The 19,227-nt window shown below is 37.1% G+C and overlaps 1 protein-coding gene across 3 annotated transcripts in view; it reads left to right on the top strand.

Moving 5' to 3' along the window:
- RALGAPA2 (Ral GTPase activating protein catalytic subunit alpha 2) overlaps positions 1–19,227 on the top strand; it is a 377,942-nt gene that overhangs the window by 259,559 nt on the left and 99,156 nt on the right. For all 3 annotated transcript variants that reach the window (XM_074989296.1, XM_074989298.1, XM_074989297.1), the window contains 2 exons: positions 558–716; positions 8,049–8,176. In XM_074989296.1, the coding sequence (XP_074845397.1) occupies positions 558–716; positions 8,049–8,176 (287 nt within the window). The remainder of the gene's footprint in view (positions 1–557; positions 717–8,048; positions 8,177–19,227) is intronic.

The following is a 19,227-nucleotide window of genomic DNA, read 5'->3' on the forward strand; positions in this document are numbered from 1 at the left end:
GGAAAGCATGCATTGGAAAATTTCAATATGTAAATTTCAGATGACTTTTCCTTTGTTAAATAACAAATGCTACCTAATATGGACTACTTCTGTTACATTTCAACCTTAAATTTCTGACATATTTTATGTTTTGGGGTTTATTAAGATGATTCTTCTAGTTCTGTCATGACTCAACAACTATTTGGGAGATTTTGTTCAGATTTTCAAAACGCAATTGTATAGGCTATAGTATTTTAACTGATTGAAATGTTTTGCTAATTAACATTTTCATCTAGTAATCCAGATTAGCATAGGAATCTGTATACAAATGTGCATCTACAGCTCCTGCACGTTGACAGTTTGATAATTACCCAATCAAACCATTAAATAACAATATGTTTTGAATTAGAAGTTATTTAGGTGCTTTTAATTCCAACAAGCACAGAAAAACAATATTTTAGCTTTTTCTGTAATGAAATATTTCTACTGTCAAGTATTGTGATTCAATTTGTAAGCCATGACCCCTCATAAACTGTTGTTATCACTCTGATTAATAAAGAGCCAATTTGCCGTTGCAGCTTCGTCACTTGGGAAATGATGAGGTTCACATCGTCTGGTCTGAGCACACCAGGAACTACCGCAGGGGTATTATACCAACAGATTTTGGAGATGTTTTAATTATTATTTATCCAATGAAGAATCACATGTTTTTTGTAGAAATAATGAAGAAACCAGAGGTATGTTTTCACTACTCTAGTGGTTCCATCATAAACCTTGTTCAAATGGCCAACAATTCTTGTGTAGCTTAAGGAAAACTGTCTTATTCTGAGAATGTAATGAAAGTAAAGATTTAAATAGCTTGATATAAAATGAAGAACATACTGATATTACAGTAATGCATAACATTTGGGGCAACCTTTCAAAAGTCTAAACTGTAGGAAATGAACCAATAAAAGAGGATGCTTAAAACAATGGGAAAACATTATTTAAACGAATAAAATCAAGGGAATTTAGAGTCAAGGCTTTCACTTGTCATTAATTCACCCTACCATGCTTAGCTATTGCTGTGCAGATGGTACTGTATGTACCCTGAACCAGTGTTTGAGACCTCTGCAGTAATCTGACTCTGTGGGATGATTTAAAAATAGTCATTCCTCTCATTCAGCATCCTTGTTTTATTGTGAAATATCAAACAATTTGTGTTGTTTGTAAGATTGATTTTAATTTCTCTTCCATTTAATCAACAATTTAAAATAGTGTAATTTTTTATTCCTTGTAATTGTGCGGTAAAATCTCAAAGCAAAATCAGCCTGTGTCTAAAAAGTTGCGCACACAAAGATTTCTATGTTTTAAATGCACACATCATGTATGTGTAAACTTGTGTTTCTAATATATTTGATATGTTAATTTTTTAATGCAAAATTTATTTTATAACAGTAATTGTAGTTCACAGTATCATCTCCATCATACATAAAGAGTTATATTTGTCTTGGAGTACAGCCAAGTAGAGAAATGATACATAAATTCAGTAGCACAATTTTCAAGTTGAGTATGGTACATCTTTCAGAACTGTTAAAGATACAAGAGCTGTACAGTTTAAAAATTAGTAAGTTGTCAATGTACATTTACAAAAATAAGTGTTAGAATTTTCAACTTTTTAAATTATAACTTTATTTCTGTTATATATAAAAGTCTGCAATTCATTTGTTGGGAACGTAAAAGGAGTGAAAATGACACCTTAGCGTGCTGAAGTATTATGCAATAGCATAGCCAACAGAATCATGCCATGAGAGTTTCATAAAAAATTTAGAATTTAGTATTACAAGCTGGTTTGAAAATAGTGCACATTAATGCAAGAAAAGCTGCGTCTTTTACACGTTATTCAAATATACACAAAGGTATAAAGAATAATAGCCAACTAGAAATTTAGTGTTATCCCTACATTTAAAGTACAAACCATTACAATGTAATAAAATTAATCCAGACATTTCCAGGGCAAGTGTGGCTGACCTTTTGTTCACCAGCTACTGACCCCAGGGTGAATGAAAGAGGCTTGCAGAGAGAAATGTCTGTTGTTTGGCTTCAGTCCCTGGTATTTAAATTGCATTCCCTAATCAAATGAAAAGGCTGTCCTCTCTATCAGGTTACAGAATCCATGGCAACATTTGGCCTTTTCTATACATAATGTTAGCCTTTTTGTTTGCATCTAAGTAGAGACACCTGGAGCAATGTTAACATTAACCGATTTAGCATTAATCGCTTCATTATATAAGAATTTCTGATCAGATAGCTGTTACTTTTGTTATATTGCTTCAGCTTGTATTGTTTTCATTTTTATCTCCCTGCTTGGCAACCAGGCAGTGATTTGCAAATTTTTTTTGTCTTGATTAATTAAGCAATATAATTATCAGGAACTGCGATGCAGTCTTTGCTCAACAAAGCTTCTGAGAGAAAACAATAGTAAGTCTGTTAGTATGAATGCATTCCACGCGTCACAGATGCATGAGGATATTCTAAACAATGAGACGAAAAGCTGCCTGCAAAAGAAGACAAAGAATGCCATGCAGACTCTACACACTACACATACCGCCAGGGACATACTGTGGGTTCCCTGGGACACAGATGCCTCGTTAGATTGCAGCTAGTCATCAGAGATTAATTCTCAGCCATTTGGTACAATAATTTACCCATTCCCCAGTCTTTTAACTAGTGCTGCTTACTATAGAACTGAAGTATTTATACTCAAAAGGTTTATTTAACCTTGCCTTCTTTTAGTGTGCACAAAAAAAAAGCCCTTTTTTCTTAGTAATTGTAATGAAGCAGGTGTTTGCTATGTGGAGAATATTAATTTTCGTGTTTCATGAATAACTTAATTTACAATTTGTAGTGGTCAATGAAAGTGTATGCTTCTCTCCACAGCTGTAATTTTTATCTGAGTATAATATGTTTCTAGTGCTACATTTATTTTTCATTACTGTGACACTCAAGATTCTTCAGAAGGTAATCTTGTTTTCTCTCTCGAGTAATATCAACTTACATAATGTACTGAACAAATATATATATTCCATTTACTTATTCAACCAAACTCCCTCATTAGGGCAAAGATCCACATGGGTGAAAGCTTATGACTGCATGTAGTCCCATTGATTTTAATGGGCCTCAGCATGGGCTTTGAGAGTGTATAGGAATTGATAATTCTAATATTTTTGTTCACGTGGTTTCTATGGTCCAGTTGTATATTTCTTATGTAGCTAATATGCCCATAAAATGAGATTCCACAATTGGGGATTTATATACAAGTCCTGAAATGTACTGAATATCCTAAACATCCACTAAATTCAGATGGAATTAAGCATTTTAAGCAATTCAGAGAATTGGAACTTTAAACTAGAAGCTCTTTACATTACAGATTTAATACACTTTTGGAAGTACCAGACATACTTATAGCAATCAATAATAATAATGTGGTTAACTCCGCATTCTACAGTATGACCCTGTCTTCTTCACCAAGAAACTCCTCAGTCTTGATGACACAGTGAGATAACACAGGGGCTCAACTCAGGATGCTCCAATGCCATGTTACACATTTGGTATTCTGAATATTTGACTTTAATAAACTGTTATGCAAAGTCAGTTCTGTACCTCCCTCTGCTCACTTTCTCTGAGTCCATACTGCATTGAAAAAGAGGTGTGTGTTCAAAGGGTGTTTCTGTATACTCATTGACAGCACCTGTCATCTTCTCATTATTGTATTTAAAATTTTATAAACCCAGGAACTAGATAATTTACATAAAAACCGTTGTCTAGAACTTCCCTTGACCTAGTCCAAAATTTGCCTATCATCCTATTTTGTTGAACATCCTACTGAAAACATGGTTCTGTAAAGAAGCCTCTAAACCATAGGCCACCTGTCCACCTTCCACCTGATGAACTAAAAGGTATTCACATAAAAGTAATCCATGCAAAGTCATGGAGCTTAGAAGACTTAACTTCAAAATTGTACCGTATTCCTTTCTTCCTTCCCACTGTATCATTTCTTGCATATCATGTGGTATGGGACCTATCCTGTTGCAACACATATGCAGATGAGTAGATTTATACTCCAAATAAGTAATATTACTTGTACAGTAAACCCTCGATTGAATGGACTGGTGTGGGGGATGTCCATAAATGCCGAAAGTCTGTTAAATCCGAATCTGTAGGACTGGAGGCATCTTGCAAGGCACGCTAGGGAGCGCTCTGTCCAAGACCATGGAGGAATACAGTAGGCTTGGGAGAGAGAGCTTGGCAGTGGGCTCTTTGTGCTCTTTGCTCCTCTGGCCCTGGCCCCCCCAGTTGCTCTGGAAGCTCCAGCAGCTCTGGTGAGTCATCAGCAATTATTTAAGGGAGGTAGGGTCTGGCGGACAGCATCCATTATTTCCAAAGTCCGTTAAATCAGCAGTTTACTTTATATGTCAGAAGGATTGGGTCTTCACTTTGTAAGCTATTCAGGGCAGGGTTTCATCCTCACATTTATCCATAAATGCCTATGACTATTTTAGAATTACACAAGTAACAATAATAACATCTCTTCTGTGCCACGAAGTAAGAATGTTTCCAGTTTTCAGAATTCTGCTTTCCTTCTAAATTTCATATTGTTCAGAAAAACATTTTACATGATTTCAAAATGTGATTTAATGGCATACTGCTCTTAAAAGCTAAGAAAACACAGTTGTGAATGGAAAAAGTAAAACTTTTTCTGTCTTTAGGGATATAATGAAATAGATTTGTGATTGTGTGGCTCAGTTTGGAAACATTTTTGAACATTTGTTAAAGATTATCTATTGAATTTCAGAAAATATCCCAATAAATTTAGTAACATTGCATAATGTTATCCACTACATTTCCAAAATTCTAATAAATTTCTTTAAAATGCTAGTATTAAGATCTTTCAGTCAATGATGGTAGTCAAAAACAATATTTTTCATTTTATAATTTCAGTGCTTATATTATTAGTTTTTTTTGTTTATGTGGATAGTGAAACCTCTGTAAACTTAACTCATTTGACATTGATATACATATCCATTTCTGTGCATGTAGGTGCTTAACTCACCAAATATTCCAAATAATTCCAAATAAATTGAAAATATATGTGAGACCTGCCTCTGGTGTTTATAAACATATGCTTTCACTGTTCACACCTGGCATACAAAATTAACAGGTTGACTCTCTGATCCCTGTCTCAATACTTCTAAAAATGTTTTTCTGTTCGGAGGATTTGCAAATGAATTTATATTCACAAATATTTCGGTTGTGCAATTCTTCATTTAAAAAAATAGTCAGCAGAAAACTTAATCTTCCAGAAGTTCTGAGGCATAAATTGTTTTGTTTAGGTTTTTCTACTTGGGAATCTGTTAAAACTTACATATGGAAAAAGATGATGGCTCTAAATGTTAAACTATGTGTGCTAAAAATTAGTCAAATTATGGAAATATTTTGTATTTGTTTTGTTTTAGTAATTATGTTAAGTAAAGGAATGGCATTAACAAGAACTGTGCGAAAAGACAGCTGTCATTTGCAGATGTTATATTAAAACCAAATTTCTTCTGTGATTCATTGCCACTTCTAATTACAGGGAATCCCTGGATGCAGGGGATTTATATTATTCCTTTTGTCCATTTATTGAATGACTGTCACAGTCACCCACAAAGCGGTTGCAGAAGAATAATAGAGGGTATTTATTTATGTGATAAGCCCCAGTACAGATGGAAAAAATCCATAGATTAAATTTTGATAACTATTAGCTCCTGTTTAGTTTGTTTTTCATTTTGATTTTTGTGGTGGATAAATTAGTTCATGGTTTATTTATTCTAAAAGTCAGTATTATAAGTTTTTAATAATCTTAAGATTTTTCATGTTTCTTTTAGCCATCCTCATTCCTCTTATTTGTGTGTGTTTATCCATATTTTCCCACTTCACAAATCATTTGGGCTTCTTCGTGTCTTGAGCTTATTCTGGCATTTACCTGTGATGTTCAGGGGTACTGACAGCATGCTGCTGGTTGTCTGCCTGCTTCATATGATTGGTTCCTTGGTGATTTTAAGCCAATGAGAGATGTCACAGTTCAAACTGGTGTAATATTGCAAGCCTGGTAGCATTTTCCCCGGAGGTATCTGTGAAATACTGATTTTAAGATGGGGTTTTTGATATGCTTTTACTGTTTCTGCCCCTTTGCCAAGAAGCTAATAACCTTCTTGGGCCAGCTAATTCTTTCCCTTTATAACCCTCATCAAATGAGGCTGTGCTGGGGATGGAGCCAAATATAAGTTTCTAGCTTGAATATCGTAAGGTAATATCTGCCAGAAGCACATTGACACCTTCAAGTTCACAGATGAACTATGTGGTTATACATAAGTCTTAAAATGTTTATAAAACTATTTGTTTCTATGTTAGGTGTGCTGTGGTCAGCTATATAGAGTTCAGCATACCCACAAAATATATCTATTTTACATGTATTGAGTTATATCTAATGCTGTCTGTTTCTGTGGAGAAGTTACCACAGTAGTATCTGAATGGTGAGAATAGGGGCTCAGTCAGGCTTGATTAGCTGGGTGATCTTGTCTGAATTTGTGTTGTCTATTTAGTTACTGAGCGCTGGTATATAATTCAATTCTCATAGGCTTTTTTAGAATGTGTTTTCGTTACATTATTATAAATCACTTTAAACAGCCCTAGTCTTGACTAATTAAAAATCATCACATCAGACTTTGCAGACTTAATGTTTCTAAGCTTTACAGAACTCAGATGCTCTACAACAGTGGGCCTGTGGGTCCATCACCTTCTCCCGATATGTATGTCTCCATTCATTTGTACACAAAACTCTCTTGGGGCTCTCTGTGTATGTCTACGCAGCAGCCTTATTTTGAAATAAGCTATTCCAGAAGAGTGGTTCTGGAATGGCTTATTTTGAAATAATGCCACTACACACAAACTGCATTTCAAAATATCACACAGACATTTTGAAATGCAGCATCAACACACGTAGAGCCTATTTCCAAATAGAGCGATTGGACGCACTATGGCTTATTTCAAAATAGACTCTATTCCTTGTCTTAACAATTCCGATTTCAAAATAGGTGCTATTCCTCATAGAATGTTTACCAATTTTGAAATGAGGTAACAGCGATTTCAAAATTATTTAGAAATACCAGCTGCATTTTGTAGTCACTAAGATAGTTATTTGAAATAAAGGTGGTAAAGCAGTCCCCATGGCTCATGCCAGAAGAACCACCATCTAACGCAATTGTGATAAGTCCAAGTTATTTTCACATTGTAAGTTAATGCTACTTTTAGATATATATGCAGATACTCGTAGTTGCCATCATTTTTTTTCTGGTCTTATCTTGAATCTCTGCTACAATTTAAGTTATAGCTTTGCTCCAGCAAAAACTACAATCTGCAGTGGAAAATCCATGACAAGAAACCTGCTGTCCATTATTTACCAAAACTATGAATTTTGTTTCATATTCATTGTCCTACCTTTCTTCTGATTTTCACTGCAGTGATGGGATAGAAGAGAAGCTCCATTATTAACACACATGCAACGGGAACTAGTTGATCAGTTTTTAGGTCTGCACTCAGACTTTGAAAGTCTCTCTATTAGCATTTCTGGTCTCCAAGAGAGATAGGAACTGGTTGTTTGGCCTGTGAAGTATATCCGTTGTCAGAACTTTAGGTATACAAATATTTAAGTGCAAGTGCAATGCCAGATCATGCTTATTTTGTTTCTGTCAGAAATCTTGGAGCAGACTCATTGTAAAGAGAAAATGGGTCAGATATTTTTAATTTTTGTAATTTTCCCTTCAAGTTGTTATTGATCCGTATTTGTGTATTGCAGGATTTAATACAATATCCTCAGAATAGATTTGCAAGGCATAAAGGGAAGTTAGGTATCCTAGTCCTTTTGAAAGTCACTTAGGTTCCATATATGACTTTGGAAGATCTTGACCCTTCCCCAGATGATACCAGCAATGTAAGACTGGAGAATGTTGTATCTGAAAATACCATAATTTTTATTTTTTATTTTGCAGGTGCCATTTTTTGGTCCCCTCTTTGATGGAGCAATAGTGACTGCAAAATTACTGCCAAGCCTTATATGTGCCACGTGCATCAATGCCAGCAGAGCTGTGAAATCTCTCATACCCCTATACCAGAGCTTGTATCCTTTCCTTCTAGGCATTTTATGCAATGAATATGTAGGACTCATAAGTACAAATACTCTCCTACCAGAGGTAAGTGCCAATGAGATCTCTTCATTTGAGCTTTATGCTAAGAACTGAGCATCAGGAAAATGCCAGCACATCCTTCAGCATGTTCTTAGATTCATTCTTGTTGAGCTTTAATCTGATATGGTATGTTTTTGAAAGAAAGGATAGCAATACAAGAATGCTCCTCACCAGCATTTTTGGACTTTCCTGTTACTTACAAAATCAACAGGTATGCCGGTAGATGTAATGGTCCTTTAAACTTTAAGATGGGACTATTTACAAATTTCTGTAGCACAGTGAAAATTGTTTATATTAGCTTAATATTACAAAAGAAGCCCAATTCTGCTCCCATCACTGCTTCCTGTAAGCTGAGCGCTTGGGCGGGCACCCAGGAGAGATTCAAGTGTCACCCAGATGAGTAGCAGAGTTCGCACAGCCACCCACAGTGGGCAGCATGTGTTTCTATTGATGGTGGACATCTGCACATGCCTGGATGCACATAATAAAATATATTCTGCCCTAGGGTGTTAAAAATTAGAGGGAACATTGACTCCCATACTGTAACAGTGAAAGTAATTCCACAGTTGTTTTTGGGTACCTTCAGATCAATAAAATAGCACTGGGCCAAAGGTCTGGATATTTCTTAGTCTTTCTCTGCATTTTTCGTTTTACCCACATTGCATCTTTAAGTTTTGAGAACACATTCTTCCAGCAGTAGTTATAGGTAACTGAAAGGCATCTTTCACTACTGTAGAATTGTGTAGTGTGAAATATTATTCTTGCATTATATGCTAGCTAATCACATAAAATCACTCATTACTCAACATTCTGGTTTTCTTTTCTCTTAATGCCACTAATGTTATAAAATGATTCTAGTATGCTTCATTAACCACTGTGCTAACAGCCTGTATGTTTCTATGGATCAGCACTCATTTCAGTTTAGTCTGAAGGCTTTTCATTTGAGGGTTTTTAAATTATGAAATGAGGGTGCTTCTATTGATTTTTTTTTCCTGAGCCAAAACAACTGGAATGCTCAATGTTTGTGATGAAGGAAAGATAGCTTTGTTAGCTTATCAGATATTTGTACACTTTAAATTCATTTTCTCTAGCTGCTAAGACTATATGAGAAATAGCAATTTTTGGAAGAGAGCTTAATTGGATTCATTGTGTTTATGGAAGCTTCAGAAACTGATATTTGCATAAGAAACTAACATTTTACTACCTTCTTTGTTTTTTCTCTTCCATTTAAACTAGGTAAAGTGGTTTGAGTTGCACAGGCAGGGCCTTAGTTATAAAATTATGGCAGTACTTAAAAGCAGATTCAGAACTCACTACCTTTTTCACTTTTGTGTCATGAGTGGGTAATTCAGCTAAGTACTTCTGTCAAAGTAGTTCCTTCTGTCTGTAACCTTGACTGTATGAGCAGATGTGTGAAGCTGTGTCTACAATAAAACAATCAGTGTAGTATTGCTGGTAACCTGAACATAGTAACAGAGATTATATGAGTGAAAAAGATGCCATTACCTCTTAAGGGAAAAAAAATTACCTGTGACATAGTAGGAAAACAGAAGATTTTATGTAATGTTCATCCTTGCCCTTTGTCCCATCTAGATTTCTTATAGTAACTCCCTCAGCATACTAAGTAAGAGCCTTTATGTAGTGGTCACTGCTCTTTCTCAGTGGTTAGGACCAGCTCAACTGCCATCTGCATTTTTCCACCTGGTGGGCAATCAGTGGAGATAGTTTAATGTCAGAAGTGCTAAAAAGTGGAAGTTTGCCACTTGCTATGGTTACAATACTCAGGTTAAGCATTTGTAAACTCCCAACACCCTAACTACCATCCTTCCTTCGAAGGAAGGTGGTAGTGTAGACAAGCCCTAAGCTGAGCGCTCTCACTTAGTAACAATAATACAAAACAAGTATAAATATTGTAGCATTTTTTTTACCTTCAGAGCACTGTATACATGTTAAAATACATACCAATTATTTCTGCATGTGTGTCGGAACCTGTTGCATGGGTAGCGATATAAATGTTTGTGTGCACACAGAAGCTTGGATTTTTTTAAAGAAAATGTTTGAGTCTGATAGTTTCCTTATGAGACTCACTTGACTAATCTCTAGTACTCTAGCATACATGTATGTATCTAATCTTGTGTACGTGAGGGCATTTGAGGACAATAGTGTAGAGTCTGAGTGTCAAGAAAAAACTTGTATTTTATGACTATATCCATACAAGAATGCTAGGGATAAGTAACTTGGATTTCAGAAGGCACTGTATCACTCAGCTGTTTCTCCCAAACAACAATTTTATGGTTCCTCTTAAGCCAACACTACCCCATAAACAAGTCTCCATTTCCTTCATTGTCACTACTCCATCCACCTAACGTTAAGCGATATGAGCATGACTTCATCTCTCCCGAGGCTCTTCCCTCTCCATGTGCATTTTTTTTTCCTCTGGCCTGCTGTGACCCAACTTTTGCCAGACCTCTGTCTCTCTATACTTGAATGCAACACACACACAGATTAGGTATGACTGTTCCCTTCTGGGAACATTGGAAGGTGTGGCTGCATCATTACTTTACATGTGTGCACTTTGGCACTTTAAGTCCCAGCTTGACATGGTCCTGGCTGGGATAATTTAGTTGGGGTTGATCGTGCTTTGGGCAGGGGACTGGACTAGATGACCTCCTGAGGTCCCTTCCAGCCCTAGAATTCTATTATTCAAATTGTACAGTGCATGTGATAATGCTACATATAGAAAGCTGAAATATTGGAGCCTGATGAAGAGGCAGCTGGACCTCACAACAGCTAATGTAACGTAGTGAGTAGGAGGTGGAGAAGCTGGGGTAGTGTGGCAAGTCCTAAGCAAATTTTATGGGGAGTAGGAGAGAATAAATTGCTTAGGACTTGCCACACTACTCCAGCTTTTCCCCTTCCTACCCACTACATTACCTACCTCTGTGTTTGAAGTGGAATCTTATTGGATGTGGGAGAGAATAAAGATTCCACTTCAAACACAAAGTAAAGGTTTGGCAATTGACTTAAAGGAACAGAACATTTTGTTGCAGACCCCTGCCAGAGAGAATTCGTTGAAGTCGGTAATTGCTGGTGATGGAAAGCAAGATAGTACAGAACATTCTAGGGATCTGAGTATCTTTCATGGGATGAGAAGACAACTCCTTGGCTTCAGCCTGTGGGATGCAGCAATCTGTCAGACAGTTGTTAGAAAATAGAAAAGGAATGGAATGGAATTGACAGGATAAGGTCAAAAGGCTCATATACACATTATAATTTTCTATGCATCCGTATGTTCATAAAATACAACAGAGAAAAACTTCAGCAATTAATAATATAATGAAAAGCTTTGTATGCATATATTTGTCATGAACAAAACCAAGTCTTATACCTGAGTTTCACTGACCTGACCAAAGCGTTCAACTCAGCCAATCTTACGCCCTGTAGCCCATCCTCCTAAAGATTGGCCGCCCCTCAAAATTAATCAGCATCTTGAGGCTGCTTCACGACAACATGACTGCCACCGTATTGAGCAACATCGGATCCCAAAGTGACCCCTTTGAGGTCAAAATGGGAGTCAAACAAGGCTGCGCCATTGCCCCAGCACAGTTGTGCATCTTCATTGCTATGATTCTTCACCTCACTGATGACAAGTTTCCAGATGGTGTGCAAATTGTCTATAGAATAAACAGGACGGTTTTCCAGGTGTGGAGACCAAAGGAATAAAAGCAAGACTGCCATGTCCTTGATCATGGATGTCCAGTACACGGATGACAACATGGCTCCTTCTCCCATAGCCCTGAAGGAGCAGACAAGGAGAAGTGGAGAAAAAGACAAGAGTGGCAAAAACTGCTCCTTGCCCCTAGAACAGCTACCAACAACCACCCCTTCTGTGATAAGACCCACAGCTTCAGAATCAGGCTGGTCAGCCATAAACGAACTCATAAATAGGAGGGTGACACATTATCAGGCAATTGCCAAGAAGGAGTAGACTGTATGCATTGGTAGCCCCTTCCCATAGTTTTCATATGTATATTTTGGTGATATCCAACTCAGGGTTTTGAAAGTGACTATGTTAAGAAGAAAATTTGTGTTTGATCGTAAACTAAACATGTTTCTTGAACAACACCCTGTATTTTGAAACAGAAGTATTTGAATAAGGTAGTAATTGAGTTAAGAGATCTGAGAAGATCACTGTCCTCTTTTCTTTGAAAAATAATCGTCTTGATAATTATGTCCCAGCGATTCCTCCAAACCCCAGTGAAATAATAGAAAAAAATATTGAGAAAAACTTTCTAAGCATCTACAGGTTAATAGAACCATGAGCAATATGATCATGAGTTACTAAGGAACATGTTGTTCCAGATATATTTATTTACATTTTGATACAATTACAAAATATGTTTAGTATTTGAACACTGTATAGTTATTAATTGAAGCTTTTCTGGGTGTTTGGGGAAATTTTGCTCTCAGCATTTAATGAGATTGTCCTTGGTGTGAACAATGCTGTATAGACTGGAAATGAGCTGAAGGATGGTAACCAAATTATAATGATAAACAGAGATATGCTGAGTTGCAGGGACAACGTCTGGTATGTGCTGTACTTTATGCCCACTGTTATTTATGTCCTTGTTTATGGCCTGATTTTTACAATGCTGCTGCATGCTGAGTAACCAGTCGCACTTAATGGGACTGCTGTCATGAGTAAGTGCTACTTGGCATGAGTTGCAGAATTAGGCCCTAAGATCATTAATTGTTTGGGATTCAGTTTTTTAAATTAACAAAAAGAAAGGGCCTTTACTGTATTAATATAACATTCAGATAATAAAAACTTCCAGTATTACAAATTTAAATAAGGAAAAGGAGATGATTCAAAAGAATTTTAGTAAGATAGGAAATAACAAAATTCAACTTGGAAGGACACAATTTAAGAAATAGGGAGTGAAATAATTAAAAATATTCAGTGGAAAGGGTAAACCCAGAAAGCAGTCATGCTGAAAGAGTTTAGATTGAGATTGGGCAGCAAATTACGCACTTTGCACTAGGGATGACACCCAAACAGTTGCAACTTTAGGGTATGTGTGTGTCAACAGAGTGTTGTTCCAGAGCTAAGACTGCCAACTTTCTAATTTTTGAAAAATAGATGCTACAGAATGAGAGCAAAATCTCCCCACTTTCTACATCTTACCCTGAGGCTGCATCCCATCACTCACTGCTCTTCTATACCCATTCCTCCTTGCTTAATCCTGTCCTCTTCTCCATGCCCTCACCAGCTAGCCTTCATCTACTCCAGGATAGGACTTGGGAGGCAAGCAGGTTTCCTAGGATGCAAGGAGGAGACAGTCCCAGCTGAGCAGGGGCTGGCATGGGTTGATGACCCAGCACCACCTTCTTTGGCCCGTCTCTACCCATGGAAACTAAATACTGTACAGGTCCTCTTTCAGTTCATCTCTGCTGAGACCATACCTGAAATACTCCAGAAATAACAAGTAGTCCTGTAGTATCATATAGACTAACAAATGTATTGGTTCATGAGCTTTCATGGATGAGATCCACTTGCACTGAAAAATGGAGTAGAAAAATAAAACCCAGGATTTATATCTGACGGGTCAGAGGAGAGTGGGGGAAAAATTACCTGTTGATAGTAGGACTAGCTAATGAAGCAAGCGAATATCAAAGGTGGAGGAATTGCCTTTGTAATGCATACAATAGTTGAGATCTCTGTTCAGGCCTAATGTAAATGTACCAGATTGGCAAATTGAGTTTAGAACGGAGGTCTGAACTATCTTATGCATTACAAAGATTTCCTCACCTTTTGATATTCTCAGGAGTGGGACACATTTTACTTAATTTTCTTCAACTGGTCCTACTAGCCACAGATAACACTCCCCTTCCCCTGTTATGTAAAGACTGGATTCTTTTTTTTGTACTACATTTTTCAACTGAAGAAGTGGTTTCTGCCGATAAAAGCCCATGACCTAATATATGTGTGTTAGTCTCTAAGGTACTATGGACTGCTTGTTATTTGTGATGATACAGACTAACACAGCTGCCCCTCTGGAATACTCCAATTAATTCTGCCCATCTCAGTAGCTGAAAAATATTGACAAATCTAAAGGAATTCTGAGAGCAGCAACAAAATCAATTAAGAGTCTTCAGAAATTTGTTTATTATTTGGATTTGGGAATATACTAAAAAATTGCATTATAGAAAGTGATGGTGGCATCAGAAGTATGGTACAAACAATAGAATAATTTTGGGGACAATATAACAATTGTAAAACATTTATTTCAAATAGAAAAGTTTGCTTTCACTTTAAATTTAAACAACATGCAGTGAATAAAATGCTTGTACTGCCTCAGGGGAAGTGATCTACCTCTCTGAGATAGTTGGCTGTAAAGTCCTGGCAGCCTCATGCAAATAATGGCAGCTGAAGTCACTTGTTGGAAAGTCTGTAAACTCTGGTTACAGCTGCACTTATCAGTAGCTTTAAGGGAAGTGTAATCAGCCACACAGATTAATTTGCATCTCAATTAGAAAAGAGTCAGGAGGAAGCACTAGGGTCTGTTGCTAGATGGTTGTGGAAGAAATCTCATCAGACACAAAAGCCTCCCAGTACTTAGTACTCCAGCTGAGTGGAGTACAATATATAAGGTTTAGTTGCCATGGGGACCAGAAGCCTGCAGAGCCACAGAAGAATCTAGCTTTTGCACTGTAATCATTTGGACATGATGACTCAAATTCCACTGTTTTACCCAAACACATTTTACTATTAAAAAAAAAACCTGTTAGATTGTGGTAAAGATAAAAACTTCAGAGTCCATGAGTGGGCTTTTTTCCCAATCTTTAATCAATTTCATTTTGTTTCAGTCATTTGTATGTTTTAAAGCATTTATTAGAAAATGGGAAGTGTTCACAAACATATCAGTTAACTGATGTATTCAAATTGTAGTGTGGAGCTGCTGTCTTGTAGCAGAAAGCCAATCATGAAACCTGGTTCATTTCATCACACAAAATCAAATAAAAGTATCTGGTTACGTTAGATAGAGAATAGAATAGTATTCTTTTGAAAGATCTGAACTCAACTTCCTCTTGAAGTGTTATATTGTTCATATGTGTGTCAAGTATTAGCATACATTTAAAATAACCCTCTCATTTCTCAGGAGTAAAATTTTAAGCTTGTACAAATGTGTGGATTTCTCCTTTAACCCAAGCTAAGGAGTCAAGTTCCAGAAACTTGAAAATGTTACCAAATGCTAGCTATTATGCTTCCAGGATTACCTCACTATCATGCTTTTTGAGGCAAGAATTTTATTTTGAATGTGTATTAATGGCTAACCATAAGCAGTCATATAGCATAACTTGATGATAAATACATTCTACTAATATACAAACCTACGAGAAATGACTACATACTAACATAAGTATTACGTACAAGTGTGAGGGTTTCAAAACCATCTTATGTGTCTTGGAGAGAAGAAGGAACCTGTAATCTCCAAGAGAGCTCCTTCCTGAATACTCTCTTCGACTAAAACAATTGACTGCAGATAAATAAATGATCCTCATGGTCAAATGGTGAAGCGGGTCTTTGCCCATGAAAGCTTATGCTCCAAAATATCTGTTATTCTATAAGGTGCCACAGGACGACTTCTTGTTCTCAAAGATACAGACTAACACGGCTACCTCTCTGATAGTAGTCAAATGCTAATTAAATCTGACTTGGCTAATTGTTAGTACCATCTTGAAAAGAACATAATGCCATAAGCAGTATGTCCTAGGCATTTATTAGTAGAGTTGATAAGCAATGTGTATGTAAAACTAAGACTTTAAATCAGTTTAAATATGCAGAGAAAAAGGCAGGGCTCAACAAAGAGCATGTAAAAGATATGATGCAATGAGAGAGGCATCCATGTGAAAGAACTGTCCTATATGGCCTCTTTTTCAGGTTATCCCATCATTTTTTAGTCAATTCAGGATTCTTTAAATGTAATTTCATAAAATTTACTTAGCAGAATTTTAGTTAAATATTGTACAGTAAATCCTTGGTGTAATGGACTGATGCAGGGGAGGATTATATGCAAGGGTTTACTATCCTCAGCACACTCCCCCAAAAAAAACAAAAACAAACAAAAACAAAAAACAAAAAACTTAGCAGAAATGCCACTGGAGAAGCCACTGGACCCTGGCACCCTGGCTGGACTCCTTCACCAAGTGCAGCTGGAGGAGCCGCCACTGCATTGGAGTGGCCACGTGGCAGTGGTGAGTCCCTTAGCTTTTTGGGGGCCAGTGGGGGAAGAGGTGTGGTTAGGATATTACAGACCCTAGTGGACTCAGGAACAACTGTTTCCTGTACTTAGAACTCAGAAAAATAGGCTTTATTTTTGTACTGTCGGTTTCGGAGGATTCAAACTGCTTCCTCTTTAGCAGATGATGTGACTTCTGTGTAGAACAGTTACATAGGCACAGTGTGAGATGTAGTAAAGTTCTTGTAAGACTACAGGTCAAGTTGTTTCTGTACCTCTAACTTGTCTTCAAGTTTATGTAAAGCAGGTGTGGAAGTGGAACATCTTCGGGTTGGCCTGAGCCTTCTAGATTAGATTTGAGACAGGTTGGTCATTGAGATTAAGGCCAGATGGACCCACCAGATCATCTCGACCAGCATTGCCCAAACTAGTTTGGCTGTGGAACACTTTCAGTCTTGGAGTATATTGATGGAACACACAAATGTTGGTCCAGTGCAGAGAGGGTGTTCATACTGAAAAATTGCCATATTTAATGCTCAACAGTTAATTTAAAAGAGTTAGTTTTTAAATGTCTTTTGTTTTACAAAGAATAAAAATAAGAGAAAATCATCTGAATAAACAACTAATGTCCTTCTGATAGGAGGATGGTTAGGAACCCTATAATGAAGTGTAACATTAAATATTAAGTGCAAACCCAAACCAAACCATCAATATAAGAGTTGAAAGAAGGATGTCATTCTTTTGTGCAAAAATAGAAAGGACAGTACTGTTCAAAACAGGACTGTCCTCCTTTAAAGCTTTAACCTTTTTATGAAAAAGAAACACCCAACAAATTTGATATAACAATATTTTAAAATTTTGTGGTTTTATAAATGATATTTTTACAGAAAAATACTGGAAAATAAAAATAAGTAACATTTGACAGGTTTTTTTTAAATGGGAAGGTGGTTTTTGCATGTCGGTTTCGGCATAAGTTGTGTAACAGCTGTGCTATTTTTAATGCATTATAATTATTAATATACCTACACTCTGAATACTATTCCAATACCTTAGTATTTTTAATACACAATTTCTTATTTAATATTTTAGAAGGAAAAATATTGCTAGCATGAAAACTTTTTAATGGAACACCTATTCACATCTCTTGGAACACCCAGAATAAAGTTTGGAAAATGCTGATCTAGATTGACCTGTACATGACAGGCCAGCACCCCCACATTGAAGCCAGTAGTTAAAATTAAACCAAAATGTTACAGCTCAGAAGAGACTAAACTGTGGTATGCCAGAGGCAGAGAACAAGAGGGACTGAGGTGCACCACTGCCAAATAAATGCCCCTCATATGGCAGGGAATAAGTGAAATATATCTAGATAGCCAGAGGAGAAGGTAACTTATGTTTCTTATTGGTACTGTCATATCATGCCCCTCCTTGTACAGGAGTCAGGGGAGGAGCATGGAGGTGTTGGGGGGAGCCATAGCAGGGATGGGGATGTGCAAGGGGGTTCAGGTTTTGGGTATGGGGGGTGCATGGGGCAGAGAGTTGGGGTGTGGGGTGCAGGTTTAGGATTGTGGGTTTGAGGAAGAGTTCAGGAGAGAGGGTTGAGAGAGGGTGCAGGGCAGGGAGCTGGAGGGAGTGAAGATACAGGCATCAGAGTCAGTGTTTCTTGTAAGCTTAGTGCTTGGGCTGCCAACCAGGAGAGATTCAGATGCCACACAGCTCATTAGCAGAGCCCACAGCTGTCAGCATGTGTTTCTACTGGTGGTTGCACATCCACACATGCCTCAGTGTACATAACAATTTTTTTCCACACATGGATGGAAAAAATTAGAGGGAACATTGGTGAGTTTAGGGGGGGTGAGGGACTCAGGAGTCATGGCAAGTGTATGGAAGTGTGGGGGGCTCAGAGCAGATTATTTTCGGTGGTGGCAGATGGCACAATAAAAGCAGTGGTCTCAAGTTGCATTGTGGGAGGTCTAGGTTGTACATTAGGAAAAATTATTTCACCAGGAGAGTAGTGAAGCATTGGAATGGGTTGACTAGGGAGGTGTTAGAATCTCCATCATTAAAGGTTTTTAAGGCCAGGCTTTACAAAGCCCTGGCTTGAATGATTTAGTTGGGCTTGGTTCCACTTTGGAGCAGGGGGCTGGAGTAGATGACCATCTTATGTGGTTCTATGATATATCTCATAAATCACTGTGTAAAATTTCAAACGGCTATTAAAATGATTTTATATTGCACTTGTAGACAGCAAAAGGTTCCTTGCTTCTTTTCTTTTCTTCACCTTCCTTCCCTCAAATAACAGTTGCATCAAGTATACTTCAGGGCCAGGGAATGGAGTGGAATCTAAAAATCTCACACAAACAAAATGTGATTGTGTTGCATTATTGTAAAGTTTTCATACGTTATGTGTGGCAAAGCCCTACATAAGGCACTTGTGACTTCTATGTATGTGTAATTCAGCCACCCTAAACTTACATCAGTAAAAATAATGGAACAATTACTTCCCTAGATTTACTCTTGTCTGAGAAGGTATGTTTTGGGGCCTAATCAAGTAATGTAATAAGAAAAAAGTGTGATTTTTTTTTTTTGAATATTGAAGTACTTACTGAGACCTTTTTTGGAATATTTAAGATTAAATTTCTGTTCTGTGAACTGCTTCATTTCCTAGTAAGAAATCAAACAACAAAAGCATATTCTTTACTATCGACCTGTGTTCTTTGCATAAGAGTCCCTACTTCCCTGGA

Source organism: Carettochelys insculpta, chromosome 3, assembly GCF_033958435.1.
Source record: "Carettochelys insculpta isolate YL-2023 chromosome 3, ASM3395843v1, whole genome shotgun sequence".
NCBI lineage: Eukaryota > Metazoa > Chordata > Testudines > Carettochelyidae > Carettochelys > Carettochelys insculpta.